The 13,408-nt window shown below is 48.5% G+C and overlaps 1 protein-coding gene across 5 annotated transcripts in view; it reads left to right on the top strand.

The window, feature by feature from the left end:
- Nucleotides 1-10,524, top strand: part of Rbm33 (RNA binding motif protein 33) — a 94,367-nt gene extending 83,843 nt beyond the window's left edge. For 2 of the 5 annotated variants that reach the window (XM_076831348.2, XM_076873165.2), the window contains 4 exons: nt 1,926-2,132; nt 4,040-4,228; nt 7,377-7,465; nt 7,779-10,524. In XM_076831348.2, coding sequence (XP_076687463.1) covers nt 1,926-2,132; nt 4,040-4,228; nt 7,377-7,465; nt 7,779-7,827 — 534 coding nt within the window. In that variant the 3' untranslated portion in view covers nt 7,828-10,524. Of the gene's footprint in view, nt 1-1,922; nt 2,133-4,039; nt 4,229-7,376; nt 7,466-7,778 lie in introns of all 5 variants that reach the window. The other 3 variants (XM_076831330.2, XM_076873156.2, XM_076831339.2) reach the window with 2 other exon arrangements.
- The last annotated feature ends 2,884 nt before the right edge of the window (nt 10,525-13,408 follow it).

Here is a 13,408-nt window from a genome sequence, read left to right as displayed (position 1 = left end):
ATTTAAGCCTTGAATGCTTAACCGCCATCTTTAAAAACATTCAAAGCACAACATTATAGGACTTTAAATGAAGTAATTTAATTGGATGATGGCTCATTCCTTGATCCAGTTCTTCTGAAGATAGTTGTAGAATGGGTTTGGTGTAAGTACCTCTCTTGGAGGTGGTGTGGAGTCACATATTTGTGCTTCTTCCACGTGCAAGGGGAGAGTGCCGCTGCTCAGCTTCAGGGAGGCCCGATGGACAGCAGCTTGGGGGGAGCCTGGGTGTGTCTCCACCCCCAGCCTGCAGCTCATGTAGAATGGCACCCTCCCTGTTGCAGATCTCAGGAGCGCCCCGGAACTTGGCAGGCACAAGAGCTTGTCTTGAACCTGGGAGTCTCCACTCCACTCCCTCTCCAGTACTGCAGTGTGCTTGGAAAGCCAGGCTGAGGCCTCGGGCGCGTTGTGAGTGCCTGGTTTCCAAGTTGTGTCTTACAGAGCTATGTACATGTCTCTAATTCTGTATATGAGAAATTTTCCAAGCTGAAAGTTTCCAATCTAAGGATGTGGCCACATATCCTAAGAGCCATTGACCTGTCCATTTTCGTTAGGGGCAAGAAGTGACTCCAAGACCAACATATGTCAGGTGATCGTAATACATGTAACAGAGTCACAGAACCTTGGCAGGACCACTCTGTTCAGTCCACTATAGCTGGACATGAGCAGATGGCCATGGGTCTGTCATACCTGTGGCATGTTGCACCAGCTTAGCCCACCTTTGTTCCTGGGGCAAGTCTTGCTTGGTCATGGGGTGTGATACTTGTCCTGAGCTGCTGGATTGAATTGAAGTGCTGTGCTGAGGGTTTTCCCATGTGTGTTTACAAGGGATGTGCTTGGTGGTGGTCATGGCTCTTGTCACTTTGGTTGGGTACCAGGCTCAGAGTGAAGGGAATGCACATCTTTCTCTTCTGATTTCTCAGGGAATTGGGGTGAGCTTGGTGGCCTTTCCTCCTTAAATATTTCTAGAATCCACCTGTGATGTTATTTGGGCCCGCATCTTTCCTATGAAGAACATCATTAATTCAGCACCGTGACTTCTCAGAGGTCTTTTGGGGCCTTTGTGTGGGAGTGGCTTGGTACCTCCAAGTTTTGTGGAATTCGCCTGTCTCTGCTGAGCTGACTGTGGAGTTGATTCAGAGTTGTTTGGAATGTGTTTTATCTTCTGCAGGGTCCATCCTGGTGGTCCCGCCTTGCTTATGGTTTTTGATCATTTGTCCTCTGTCCTTTTTTCTTGTCAGCGAAGAGTATCAGCTTTGTCAACCTGACAACAACTTGTGAGACCTGAGAGAGAAATGACTTTATTTTTCTGTTCAGTGTGTCATTCTTTTATGCTGTGATTTTTATCATTCTTTTCCACTTAGTTTTTTTGTTTTTCCTTTGTCTTTGTAGTCTCTGGGGTCCAGCTTCTTGTGAGAGCTCAGATTATAGATTTTAGATTTTTTCTTTCCCCTTTCCTGTTTTGGTGCAGCTGCTTTGGTTACATCCACTAAATTTTGCCATGTTGTTTTCTTATTAATTCACTCTTATTTCTTGGTCCGGCTTCCCAGAGGTTGGCTCTGTGCATGCTGTCAGAATGCTCTGGAAAATGAAAAATGCTATTCACATATAAAGTACTTTGAAAGTTCAGCAATTTGTCATTTAATTTAATCAGAAATTATTTTAATCACAGTAATGAAAGGGACCTTAGTGTCTTAAATTGAAAAGTCTTGCTAAACCCTAACCACTGTCCAGTGAGCGGTCTCCACGCTGGCTCTCTGAGGGCAAGTTTGGCTGGGTTTCAGGTTTGTCCAAAAGGGCCTTGCTGTGAGCCCTGGTTGCAGGCTCCCTGCCCCGGGGGGCCTAGTAGATGGACACTGAACCATGTACTGCCTTGTTGGTTTCAGCAGGGAGGAGAAAGTGATGGATTTTTTCACCCAGAGGGCCAGCCCCAGCGGCTTCCTCAGCCTCCAGAAGTGAGACAACAGCCTGCCCGCAAGGTGACGCTGACCAAGGGTGGCCCTCAACAGCCCCAGCACCCGCCCATGGGGCCCCACCTGCACCCAGCTGTTCCTCCAGGGATCAAAAGCATCCAGGGCATCCACCCGGCCAAGAAGGTACTGCCTGCTCCCCTTTCTGGGAGGGCCCTTCTCCCTAGATGTGGTTAAGGGAAGACAACAGTGGATGGTTTCTCTGATGTGTGAGTGTCCAACACCCAGCAGTCCTCAGATCATTAGCAAGTGGGCCATCGCCTCCTTAGCCCCGTCTTAGAAAAAAATGGCACGTTTCACCAAAGCCCTTTCCTCGCCTGACATATTGATGGCACAACTCCAGTAAATTGCCTGTAACTAAGAACTTGGCTGTCGCCCACACCTCTGAAGGACATGCTGAGCAGCGTCTGCGTTGTGCTGTGCAGAAAGAGTGGGGCATGTGCATCTGCACATGGCATCAGCTGTACATGAGCACCCCTAACCACCAGAGAGCCCCAATGTAGAACCAGGGTCTTGTGTTTAGGTTACACGATCACCATTCACTTCACAGGGGCAAAGTAACCCGAGGAAGTGACAGGGCTACATGGCGTTCTCCTGTCCAACCAAGCTCAGTCTGTCCTATAGGAAGCTTAGATGTCCAACAGAGCCCCTTGTTGCTTGGGGAGGCCATCCTGTCACCGCACATGCATGATACTGATGATGTGTCACCCCTCAGCTTCTGAGAGATGCAACCCTCTAGCTTCTGAGTTTGGCTGACCAGAGTCCCTCCTGGAGCAGCAGCCAACATCACCTGTGTTCATGGTGGGCCGCCTGCTGTGAGTCTCTTGTAGAAGGCCAGGGTCTGCTAGGGCACAGTGTTCAGGGTTGTTGTTGTTGTTGTTGTTTTGTGTGTGCTCTCTTACGCCTCCTTTATGAGATAGGAGCAGACGGAATCATTCCACTCCTAGCAGAAGACAGATGCACAGACAGATTAAGTGATAAGCTGTGTAATCTTTGAAGGTCATTCAGTCCACATTTTCCTTTCATATGCTGCCCTGCAGGCCCGTGCCCTACCCTACACCCCACCCTCTCCTACCTCTCCTCTCCTCTCAGTGAGGACGTGGTATCTCTGGCCTTGCTTGGGCGTTGTGTGGGTTGATGTACTCACAGGCTGCTGGTTTTCGGGCAGCTCTGGTGTGTTTCCCAGTGTGCTTCCAGAACAGTCCCTTGCTCTTCTCCAGAGCTCACTTCCCAGGACTGCCTGCCACCTTCTACACAGGGCTGGGGCACCTGCTTGCCTTTCTTGTTGGACACATTCGTGTCTTATAGTTCAGTTCTAATCTCCACCTGGCTTTCTCTCTTATCCTGTGCTAAGAGGCCATTTTGTCCCTCTGTACCCAAACTCTAGACAGAATTGGGGCGGGACTTTTGGGAAGCCTGGTGCTGTTCATTCTGCTCTGCTTCTGTATCCACAACTGTCATGAGCTGGAGGTTGGCACAGTCTCTACACTTTCCTAACTAGGAGAAAATGCTGAAAATGTCAGCCATCTCCTCTCTTTAAAGGCTCCTTGAACAGTGGTTTTGGGTTCTGGGTGGCTTTAAAAAACAGTGCTTCCTGGGCCCTGCCTTCAAACAATAGGTTGTGTTTGGGGGTTGGGCTCCCAGCCCAGTGTGTATGTGTGTAAGTAAAAGCTTTGCAGGTGATTGCAGAACCTGCCTTTTGAGTGTGGGGATGGCACATGTACAGATCTTGACTAGGTGGTTCAGGTCTCTGATGCCGGATGTGTCTTGTGACTGTCAGGTGGGTTTAAGCCAGTCACAGCAAGAACCATGGAAGCCATGGAAGTGCAGCTCTGGAGTGGTGGGGTAGTTGTTAGCTGCCCGATTCTGACTTCAGGGGCTGCACCTCAGAACAGCACAGAAGTGCTCAGAGACCTAGGCTCACAGAAAACCCTGGAGAGTCCTGCAGCGTGCCCAGTTACTCGCCCTTTTACCTCTCAGTAGCTATGGGAATGCACACACTGAAAGTCAGAATGCGTTTTCTTTGTTGCCAGGCAATCATGCATGGACGAGGCCGAGGTGTGGCAGGTCCCCTGGGCCGGGGACGCCTGATGCCAAACAAGCAGAACCTGCGGGTGGTGGAGTGTAAGCCACAACCCTGTGTGGTGTCCGTGGAGGGGCTGTCCTCATCTACCACCGATGTCCAGCTGAAGAGCCTTTTGATGTCCGTGGGGCCCATTCAGGTGGGTTGCCTGTGGGTAGTGTTGGTGCCAGAACCTGTCGACTCCTAGACAAAATCCCGTCTGGATGCAACAGGGTGCCCATTGTATGGGTTGCATTGTGTTAAAGTTGTACTTGAGAAGAAAGGTAAATGGCTGCTGATTGCAGAACTTGAGATTCTTAGCTATAAGTTTTAAGAAATGAATACTGCAGCTGGAAACAGACTATCCGTGGAAACCCTTGTGCTGAAGTCCACGCCCGTGTGGACTTTTATGCTGTCAAGTCACTTGCTTTATTGGTAGTGATTGTTTAAATTAGTAGCCTTTTTAATTTCCTGAAACAGTCTCACACGTTAACAGTCTCACATGTTACAAACATGACAGTAACTTGGGCTGTATTTTCATCTCTTAATTTTAAAACTGTCTATGTCTAATGTTTAAAAAAAATCTCTGCTGAGCAGACTACAAATGAAAAAGCTGAATATGAAATGAAGAGAATTCCACGTCTATTGTTTTCCTAGGAAACCCCTATTTTCTGCAGCGTCTAAACCCTACAGGTGGCCAAGTGAAAAGACCACCTGGCCTTCAGTCCTGTTCCTGGCCTCTGCTGCTTATAGGGCCAGTCGCTGCCTTCCTCTGCACATTCTGCACCCCACGCAGACTGAGACAACTAGTGGAAGTTTTAGGACACTTAGTAAATGTTAGATTTCTGTGTAGTGCAAAGTGTTTTCTTTTATCTTACATAGTCTCTTTCTCCTGGGTGAATTTGGAAACATTCTCAAACTAGGGCTGGTACAGGTAATTAATTTATGATGTTTCAGATCTCCATCTGCTGTTGAGAGTCCTAAACACCAGGAATAGATAAAAGCCTTCCAAAACTGGGCCTGTTATTGAGGCAAGTTACAGCGCCCTTTGTTGTGGGACTCCTGGAGAGGTAGTTAGGCTTCGTGTTTATTTGTGTTACTGTAAAGTTACTCTTGCATGCCACTCTAGAGAGCAGGTTTCCTAGTGGCACAGTCAGGAATGCCTTGTCAGACATCAGAGGCATAAAGCTTGTGTTCAGGGCTGGGCAGTTTCTACACAGTTGATCATTATATGAATTTAGATGTATTAAAATGTGGTTGGGGGCTGGAGATATAGTTCAGTTGGTAGAGTGCTTGCCCTGTATGCACAAGGCCCTGGGTTCCATCCCCAGCACCACATATACACACACACAAAAGTGGTTTTTGTTGTGTTTTTTGTTTGCCCAAGGGTACTTTACCCCTAAGCTATATCTCCAGCCCTTTTTCTTATTTTGATATGGTGTTGCTAAGTTGCAATCCTCTTGCCTCAGTCTCCTGAGTTGCAGGGATTATAGGGGTACACTACTGTGCCTAAAAAGTGCTTGTCCTAATCTGCGACTCAAAACAAGTGATCCAGCTGCCAAGATCCGCATCTGAAGAGCAGGTACAGTTTGCTTCTTATGGCATTGAGTGAAGTTCAAAAGCCACGCTGTGAAAATGAGCAGGGAGCCGTGAACCACCTAGCCTCTATCTTACCTGTCTTACAAATCAAATTTTTAATTTTGTACTGTGGGATTGTAGCTCTGAATGGCCTTTGTTCCTCTGAATGGCCTTTGTTCCTCTGCTTGCCACTTTTTTTTTTAAACCAGTTCTATAAAGATTAGAAGTCATTGGGTCAAGTATAATGGGTGCCCCTTAGAATTCCAGCAAAACCAGTGCTGTGGTTGATTGGTGGCCTGTTCTAATTAGAGAGGAACATCTGAAAACAAGGTGGAAGTTCCTGGGCTCCCACACCCTTGCCACACTGCCATCGAATGTGTGCTACCCCGAAAACCCTGAGGACCCCTGGTCAAGCCCTTGGGCAGGACCTTTCCTCCCACCGTGAAAGCCGAGTGTCCTGTTCCTCCCAATCTTAGGCCAGGAGAGTGGTTTTGAGAGGGAGTTTATAGATTTTTAAGTATGACTCTTATAAAGTTCTGTTTCTTAATTTACAAAAAAACTGATAAACGTCTGCCAGCCCTTGATGGTCCTCTGAGTATAGGTATAAAGAGACCTCATCACCTTGGCGATGATTTAAATGCACTTTCTGAAAGGAGGTTGCTGACTCAGTTTCAGCGCAGCCTTCCTGGTTTGAGGCAGGAACACATCTTCCTCTGTTTGCTTTCCATAGATATTTTTCTAATCCCAAAGGTTCCAGAATGAAGCGTCTGTCTCTGTGCTTTGAGACGTGGCTCCACCTGGTGTTCACTTGCTTAATGATGAGCAGTGGTGTTGCCCGGGAAGGACCGTCCCTCTTTGGGCTGTTGGTCATAGTGAATTCTGGTGGCTGCACCTTAACTGTGCTTTATAAACCTGGGGGCCTGAGAACTTTCCTCAGCGTGGCAGTGATGTGGCAGCCACTGCTACTCTTGGAGTGGTATTTTACTTCCTTGGCTGTGTTTATAAGCAAGGAAGAATGGCAGAAGTGTTGACATGACATGACAGCCAAAAGATAGGAGTGGGTAAGGATCAGTGTGCATCAGAAGCTTGAAAAGCATGTGGTAGTAGTCACTGACCGCAGTGCTGAATCAGGGTTCTACCTGAGAGAGGAGGGGTGGAGGGAATGCCTTGCTCTGGGGGAGAGGAGAGTTTATGTTCATTAACCCTTAGGACCACAAAGTGAGTTCCTTTTAACTAATGAGGTCCTTTGTTGAAACACATTTATTTCTCTGTTTGTTGGGTTTTCCTTAGAATCAAGTTACACAGAAAAGTGAATTTTTTACCATATGATCAATGAAACTCTATGGTGTGAAAACCAGAAAGTCTCCCCACTAAGCAGCAGTTTCCTTTGGTGTGTGGGTGCTGTTCTTAGGATTGATGAGGGCCCTCAGTAAGTCACCTGACAGGAAGGGAAGGGGAAGTGCCTCTGTCTGTGGATACTTGCTCCTGATTTCGGCAATGTTCAGTAACTGGAGGGCTGAACACATGACATGGAGGGTGGAAGCATTGCTTGCAGGAGTAGATTATCTGGAGAGGTCACAACATTGGTAGGGAGCGAACGAGGCCAGTCCACCTATGTGCATGATGCGAGCGTCCACTGGACTCCAGTTTTGTATTGCAGCTCCCATTGTGCAGGTGTCTGGTTTTACATTATTATCATGTGATGTTTAATGTTTGTTTTCTTTCTCTAGAGTTTACAGATGCTTCCCCAGCAGCGGAAAGCCATAGCGAAGTTCAAGGAGCCAGCTCATGCACTAGCATTTCAGCAGAAGTTCCACAGGTAGCCTTGAGTGCTGCTGGGAGAGGGGTTGCGGGGAGGGTGCCTCTTCTGTGGTGTGCAGTGTGTGCTGCCTGTGGCTATAGCGTGGCCAGAGATGCAGGCTGAGAACAGACAGCACATCGCCTCCTAAGACCGTGTGTCCTTTTGTCTTGCAGAGGGTGCCCCTCGTTCGTTCTTAGATCTTTTCTGGAAACCTGTATTTTCTTAGAGGTTTTTCTTAATTGGGAGCCACTGCTGCTCTTCACTTTTCCACCTGTGTGAGTTGACTGTGAAGTGTAGGCTTGCTGCTGACTGTCTTTTTACGTTTCTACAGGCACATGATAGATCTGTCCCACATCAATGTGGCCCTGATTGTGGAGTGACTGCTCCTGGGAGAGCCTGCCCTCAACGCTGCACACACACTGGAGTTTCTTCAGGGAGGCTGCCAGCCAGCGCAGGAGTCCCAGGGCCTAGGTCTCTCCGGTGTGCAGTCTGCTAACTGTTGTCCGGAGCACCAACCAGCCCCAGGATGATTCCTGAAGAGCTGAACTGAGGGGACATGGCGAGTGGAGTTTGGTGTTAGATAGCTTCAAATTCTGTTGTCCTCAAGAACTCCGGTTCTCGTTTTCTTTTGTTTCCAAGTGCTTTCGATGCATGTAGACCTGGTTCTTCGTGATCCTACTGTGTGATCGGTCACAGTGACTTAGATTCAGGAAAGAACTTTACCGTACGTCACAGATCCTAAGTATTCTTCACAGCAGAGAACATTTGATAATGGTTGCACCTATCTTCAGTGCAGGCTAGATAGGCACGCTCTCAGCCACGCCCTCTGGCGGGCGGCACCTTGGGCCCTCAGGCCCTGGTGAGAGTAGGTTAAAATGTGGGTGCCTATTGATGGGCATGTGCACATCGTGGGGAGCAGGGTGTGAGCGGGAGGTTGGGATTAGTGCTAATGGGAGTGACAATTCTGCTTCTTGTAAATATCTCGAAAGTGCCAGCTGCACGTTCCTGGTTCCTAGGTGAGCTCCCTGCCTGTTCACACTTTCCCAGACGAGGTGCAGTACTGGCCAGGTACCAGGTGCCCCATGGCCCAGCAGGGGGCAGGTCCTGTGACCCTCAGACCACCCTCTGGCCTAGCTTTGGCCTGCGAGGTTGAGGCACTGTGGAGGGGTGGGAAGGCTCATGTGGGTATTCCTCCTTCTGAATGCAGCCCCGGGTGGCACATCCATCTCCCTGGCTAGGTGACATGCGCTATCATTGCTTTGATTGCTTTTTGTTTTGTAGCTTCTTTGAGCAGGGGTGCCGTAGTCCTTCAGGGACCCAAGAGTTTCCTCTGCTTGCTGTTCTCCATGGTGCGTGGCGTGAGGGATGGCTGTCTCACAGTCCGCGCCCCTTGAGATGAAGTGTGTCTATTGTTTCCTAGTTTTCTGATAGACTCCTAGGTGAGACTTGCTCTCCAAAGCAGCCTCTAGAAGAGTCCCTGCTGGGCACACTGAGAAGTGCCTTACTGGGCTTCTGCCCTACTGGCTTCTGCCCATGAGAGTGTCACTGTTTGGTACATGGTCCAAACTTTGCGCACAGGTGACACCAGTGCACACTCAGACTTTTAAGCTGTGTTTTATACCTGTGATTTCATGTCACACTTATTGGTGGAGTTGAGGGAAATAGAAGCCCATTGTCACTTACTGCCTCTGCTTAACCCAGTGAGGACCAGCCTGAGCCTTGACGCTCTTTGGAGCTGCCTTGTAGGAGCTAAGGGGAAGGGACGCGGAACTTGCAGCAGCTGGTTTATACAGTTGAAGTTTTAAGTTACATTTTCAAATGAAGTTTCCAGTTAAGAACTGGAGAAGTTATTCCAGGCCCTGTGAGTCTTTCCTTAGCATTAATTTGAAGATGACATCTTGTGCCTAGGAGGAACCCTGGGAAGTGCGGGTGGTTGTTTGGGTTCCAGGAAACTGCGTCACTCGGGTCATCCTAGAGAACCTCTCAGCTGTGGTGCCAACTCTGTCCAGAAGTCCAGTGGCTTGGTGGGTGGACTGTCACCAGCCCCGCCATGCCCACAGCAGGGTCTGCACACCAGTTCATTTGAGTACCGTCAGCTGGTTGGCACGCTGTCACTGCCATTCAGTGTTCAGTTAGACAGGGGTGTTCGTATACGTAGGAATGCAGTTTATCTGGCCCAGTCCACAGAGAACTGTGTTGGAGTGATGAGTTTGGTAGCCTGTAAGCTCCAGTTAAGAGAGATCCAGAGTATTCAGGACCCGTTGGACCCTTGGAAACCTTATTTTATCACCAAGGACTTAGGATGCAATAATATGAGTTTAACAGATTTTTATCACTTTCTCAAATAGTCTGAGTTCTGTGCTTTTAAAACCCCATCTGCATGTTCTGCAAAGCAGGCATGGGAACATTGAAGTTAGAGTTAACAGAACAAGTCCTATTTGGGCACCACCGTCGCAGACAGGCCTCAGGACCACCCCACGGTCTGCTTGTGGCCTTGTCTGAGTGTGATACGGGTACCCGGGAGCACGTGTGTGTCCATAACTGTCTGCACACACGAGCAGGCTTTCTCTTCCTGCAGTGTCCTAAGAGACTATCAGTCAGCCAGGACTGCACAAAGCCCCCATTAGAACAGCCAGGCACAGGCCAGCCGCTCCACGCATGCCGTTGAGAGTGGACTCTCAGTATCAGGCAGGCCAGTGCTGCAGGCTAGTTTCCTTGAAGGAAACCACAGAAGAGGAAAGAAGCAGAATTAGAGAGTACTGTCGTTCCATTTTCGGTGCACTTCTGGCAGCAAAGTCAAACCATGCACCTGAACCCTTGTGGAAGATCTGCTGCAACCATTATCTTTGTTCTTTCTTTATCATGCATTTAAAATGAGATGCAAAAGCATTAGCATACTATGTAAATATGGACGTTTTAAAATTAAAACATTGTTGGAAATGCTTTCCACTCAGCAACATCTTAGCTACTTGTTAGTTCTTTTGTGTTGTCTTATCAGAGTTTAATGGAGACACTTCATTTTGTGATGTGTTTGTGTGTACATTCGATTTTTATAAAGATGGTAGTAAGTCAATACATTTATCCTCATCTGTGTATTATTTGTTCACAAGCTCAAGAAGCTGAAGGGCAGTAAATACCAGTCTATCTCAGGAGGTGAACCCATAGGCGGTGGAGTGGAGCCAAATCACTTCTTTCCTTTTGCGTTGTTTATTTTGTGCTGTAATGTAAGTTCACTTAGCTGCTTCCGGAACTTAACCTTGCATTGCCCTTGGCCTGGCCACATTTGTTAAATTCTTATACTGGTATTCTTGAGGATGAATCTCTTCTTTCCAAAAGCCATTTTGAGGAGTCCCTGTCCTGGACAGTCAGCTTCCCATGCAGGTCTGCGCCACGCCCGATGGAAGAGGGGAGGGGTGGGGTGGGAAGTGGTTTCCCCAGCACCCGTTTTAACTTGGGTAGGTCCCAGTGTGATGTGCAAAGGTCCCGCACCAGCAGTTGCACCAGCAGCCGCACCAGCAATTGGAGCTTGCTTCGCAGCATTCCTGAGTTGTGGTGAGCCTAGGTTCTGCACCCAGGGGCCTCTTTTCCAAACTGCATTCTGCCTGACCTTGCAGATAGAAGGCTTTGCTGCTGTAGGAGGCGGGCAGAGGAGCTAGGAGGGTCGGGGAGGAAGGAAGGGATAGGGTGGGAGGGCGGGCAGAGCCTATAGAGGGGAGGAGCCACCCTCAATGTGGACCACAGGGCCCCTCAGCCTCTGGCCAAGGCTGGCTCTTCCTCAGGACGGGCAACACAGACTAGGAGAAGGCCTTCTCTATGGACTTGTTCTAAGAAGCTGTCACTTTTTTTCTTTTACCTTTTGTTTTGTGTGTCATTGTTTTGCTTCCTGTTTCCTTGTGGTGTGTCAGGAAGGTAAGCTCCATGTGTTCCAAGACCACTGGACTGATTGTGATCGAGGATAGGGTGTAGTCCAGGGAGATCTGCGTAGTGGCTGAATGTTGTTCTGGATTGTCCTTGGATTCTTGGTGGCCTTCCTTTGTCCTCGTTGGAGAAAATGCCCCATGGTCAACAAGCACGCCACAGTGCCACGTCAGCGGACCCAGCTGGGCAGCTCTGGCCTTGCTACTTTGGTGTAAAACCTTCTGGGGGATCAGTTTTTATTTTCCTTCCTTTTGTAGAGCCCAGTGTTGGCTTCAAGTTCTCATTTTTAGACCAAATTTGGCCCCTTCATTAAGCTGCAGCCCACCTCCCTGCTTTTATTTGGAGTGGGAGGCAGAGGGTGAAAGAGAATGCAGATGCTCCTGCAGGCCCTCTGAGAAATGGTATGTGAGGTATTGCACAGGGAGTCAGCAGTGGGGGTGCAGGACAGAGGGACCAAGACCCCTTCTCCATGAGGAAGGGAGCCATGAGAAGCTTCTCTAAGTGATGGGAAAGCTTTGGATACTTCACTGTAGTTAATGAGCTTATCAATTGGTGTTTTCATCTATTTTAAAGTTTGTGAATGAAGTATTACTTTGACATTTTTAATATGAATTCTCCAAAGGCAATTAGCCTTGATTTAATATTAAATCCTAAGGATTTTATGTAAGGTTTTTTGCAACCTGTTTAGTTTTTATCATTTAAAATACCTAACTTCTTAGGTACATGAGCCACGGTTTTGAGTACTAGAACCAGAGCAAACCCATGATTCATATTGGATCCCAGGTATAGCTCCTCCCGGTGGTGTGCGGCCGGGAGGGGTCGTTGGTTTGCACACTGCGACCTGCCTTTCCCAGAGACTGTTCGCACGGCTCTCCCCAGCATGCTCTGGAGGGAGTCTTACAGGTGAAATGGCAGGTAGCACAGGCACTTGAAGTGAGAACTTTCTGGAGCACCCATCCCTTTCCTTTCCCTTCTAACCAACCAAAACATAAGGACACCTTTGTGTTAGTGTTTTGCTTGTTGTCATTTCACTAATTTTAAAAGGTTTGTAGAAAAATGCAGTCCTTGAAAGAAGCTCCGTCCCACAGGATGGGTGCACAGGCAGGCTCTGTGGTTGATGCGTTCTGTGTGTGACAATTCAGTGTGCTCCAGAAAACAGGCCTCAACCTTCTTTACGTAATTTTATCCTAAACTACCTTTTGTTTTAAGGGCACACATGGTAGAAGCCGGTTTTTAAAGGACTGTTTAAAGATTTTGCCTCTGCGATGTTTCCTTGGAATACGTAACAAGTGCACCTGGCACACGTGGACACTGTCCACCCAAGAGCGAGTAACCTCTTGTTTTTATAACTCAGCTTTGCTCTTCACAGGCATGGGATCCAGAGCACTTTTCCTCATGAGGATTTTAACTTTAGGCTTTAATTCCACTGTTTTCATTTTCAGGTGCAGCAATGGCAAAGCACAGTCTGATTTCTTTCCTCTCTTGAGCTGGCCCTCTGCCTGTCGGCCATGTCTGTTCTATACTGCTCTCTGATGGGTGGCCTCCTGCCTGGGCCCAGGCCCCTCCTCATGTGTCTGCTCCTCGTTCCTGGCTGAGCCCATCCCCATCTCATGCCAATCACTCCCTTCTCATCTGAGATCTGTCACTGCTTCTACCTTCCCGTCTCCTGGTGGCCACGCTCTCCTCCCTTCACCACCCCTCCACCTCCACTGGCTTCCACACTCTTGCCTAGGCCACATACCTGCTCCTCTCTCCAGCGCAAACACTCAGGATTCCGCTCTGGCTGGCAGGAGGGGCCTGTTTCCATGTGATTTTTCTTTAAACCTTTGCTTTGACAGGTCTCTTCTTGTGATTTATTCCTCCAGGTCTTTGATTGGAGAGAATAACATTCGATTCTGTTATTTTGCAGTTTGGCTCTCTGTAGGCGTGTGTGGCGACCACAGATGCAGCACCACAGCGTGCATTAGCCATGTCACTAACTACCCCTTTGTCTCACCCTCTACCTTGCAGGCCCCTGGCATGGGTCAGTGTTAGTGGTAGCGC

Source organism: Callospermophilus lateralis, chromosome 1 (genome assembly GCF_048772815.1).
Source record: "Callospermophilus lateralis isolate mCalLat2 chromosome 1, mCalLat2.hap1, whole genome shotgun sequence".
NCBI classification, from domain to species: domain Eukaryota; kingdom Metazoa; phylum Chordata; class Mammalia; order Rodentia; family Sciuridae; genus Callospermophilus; species Callospermophilus lateralis.
Note: the sequence above shows the minus strand (reverse complement) of the source record. Positions and strands in the feature narration are given on the sequence as shown.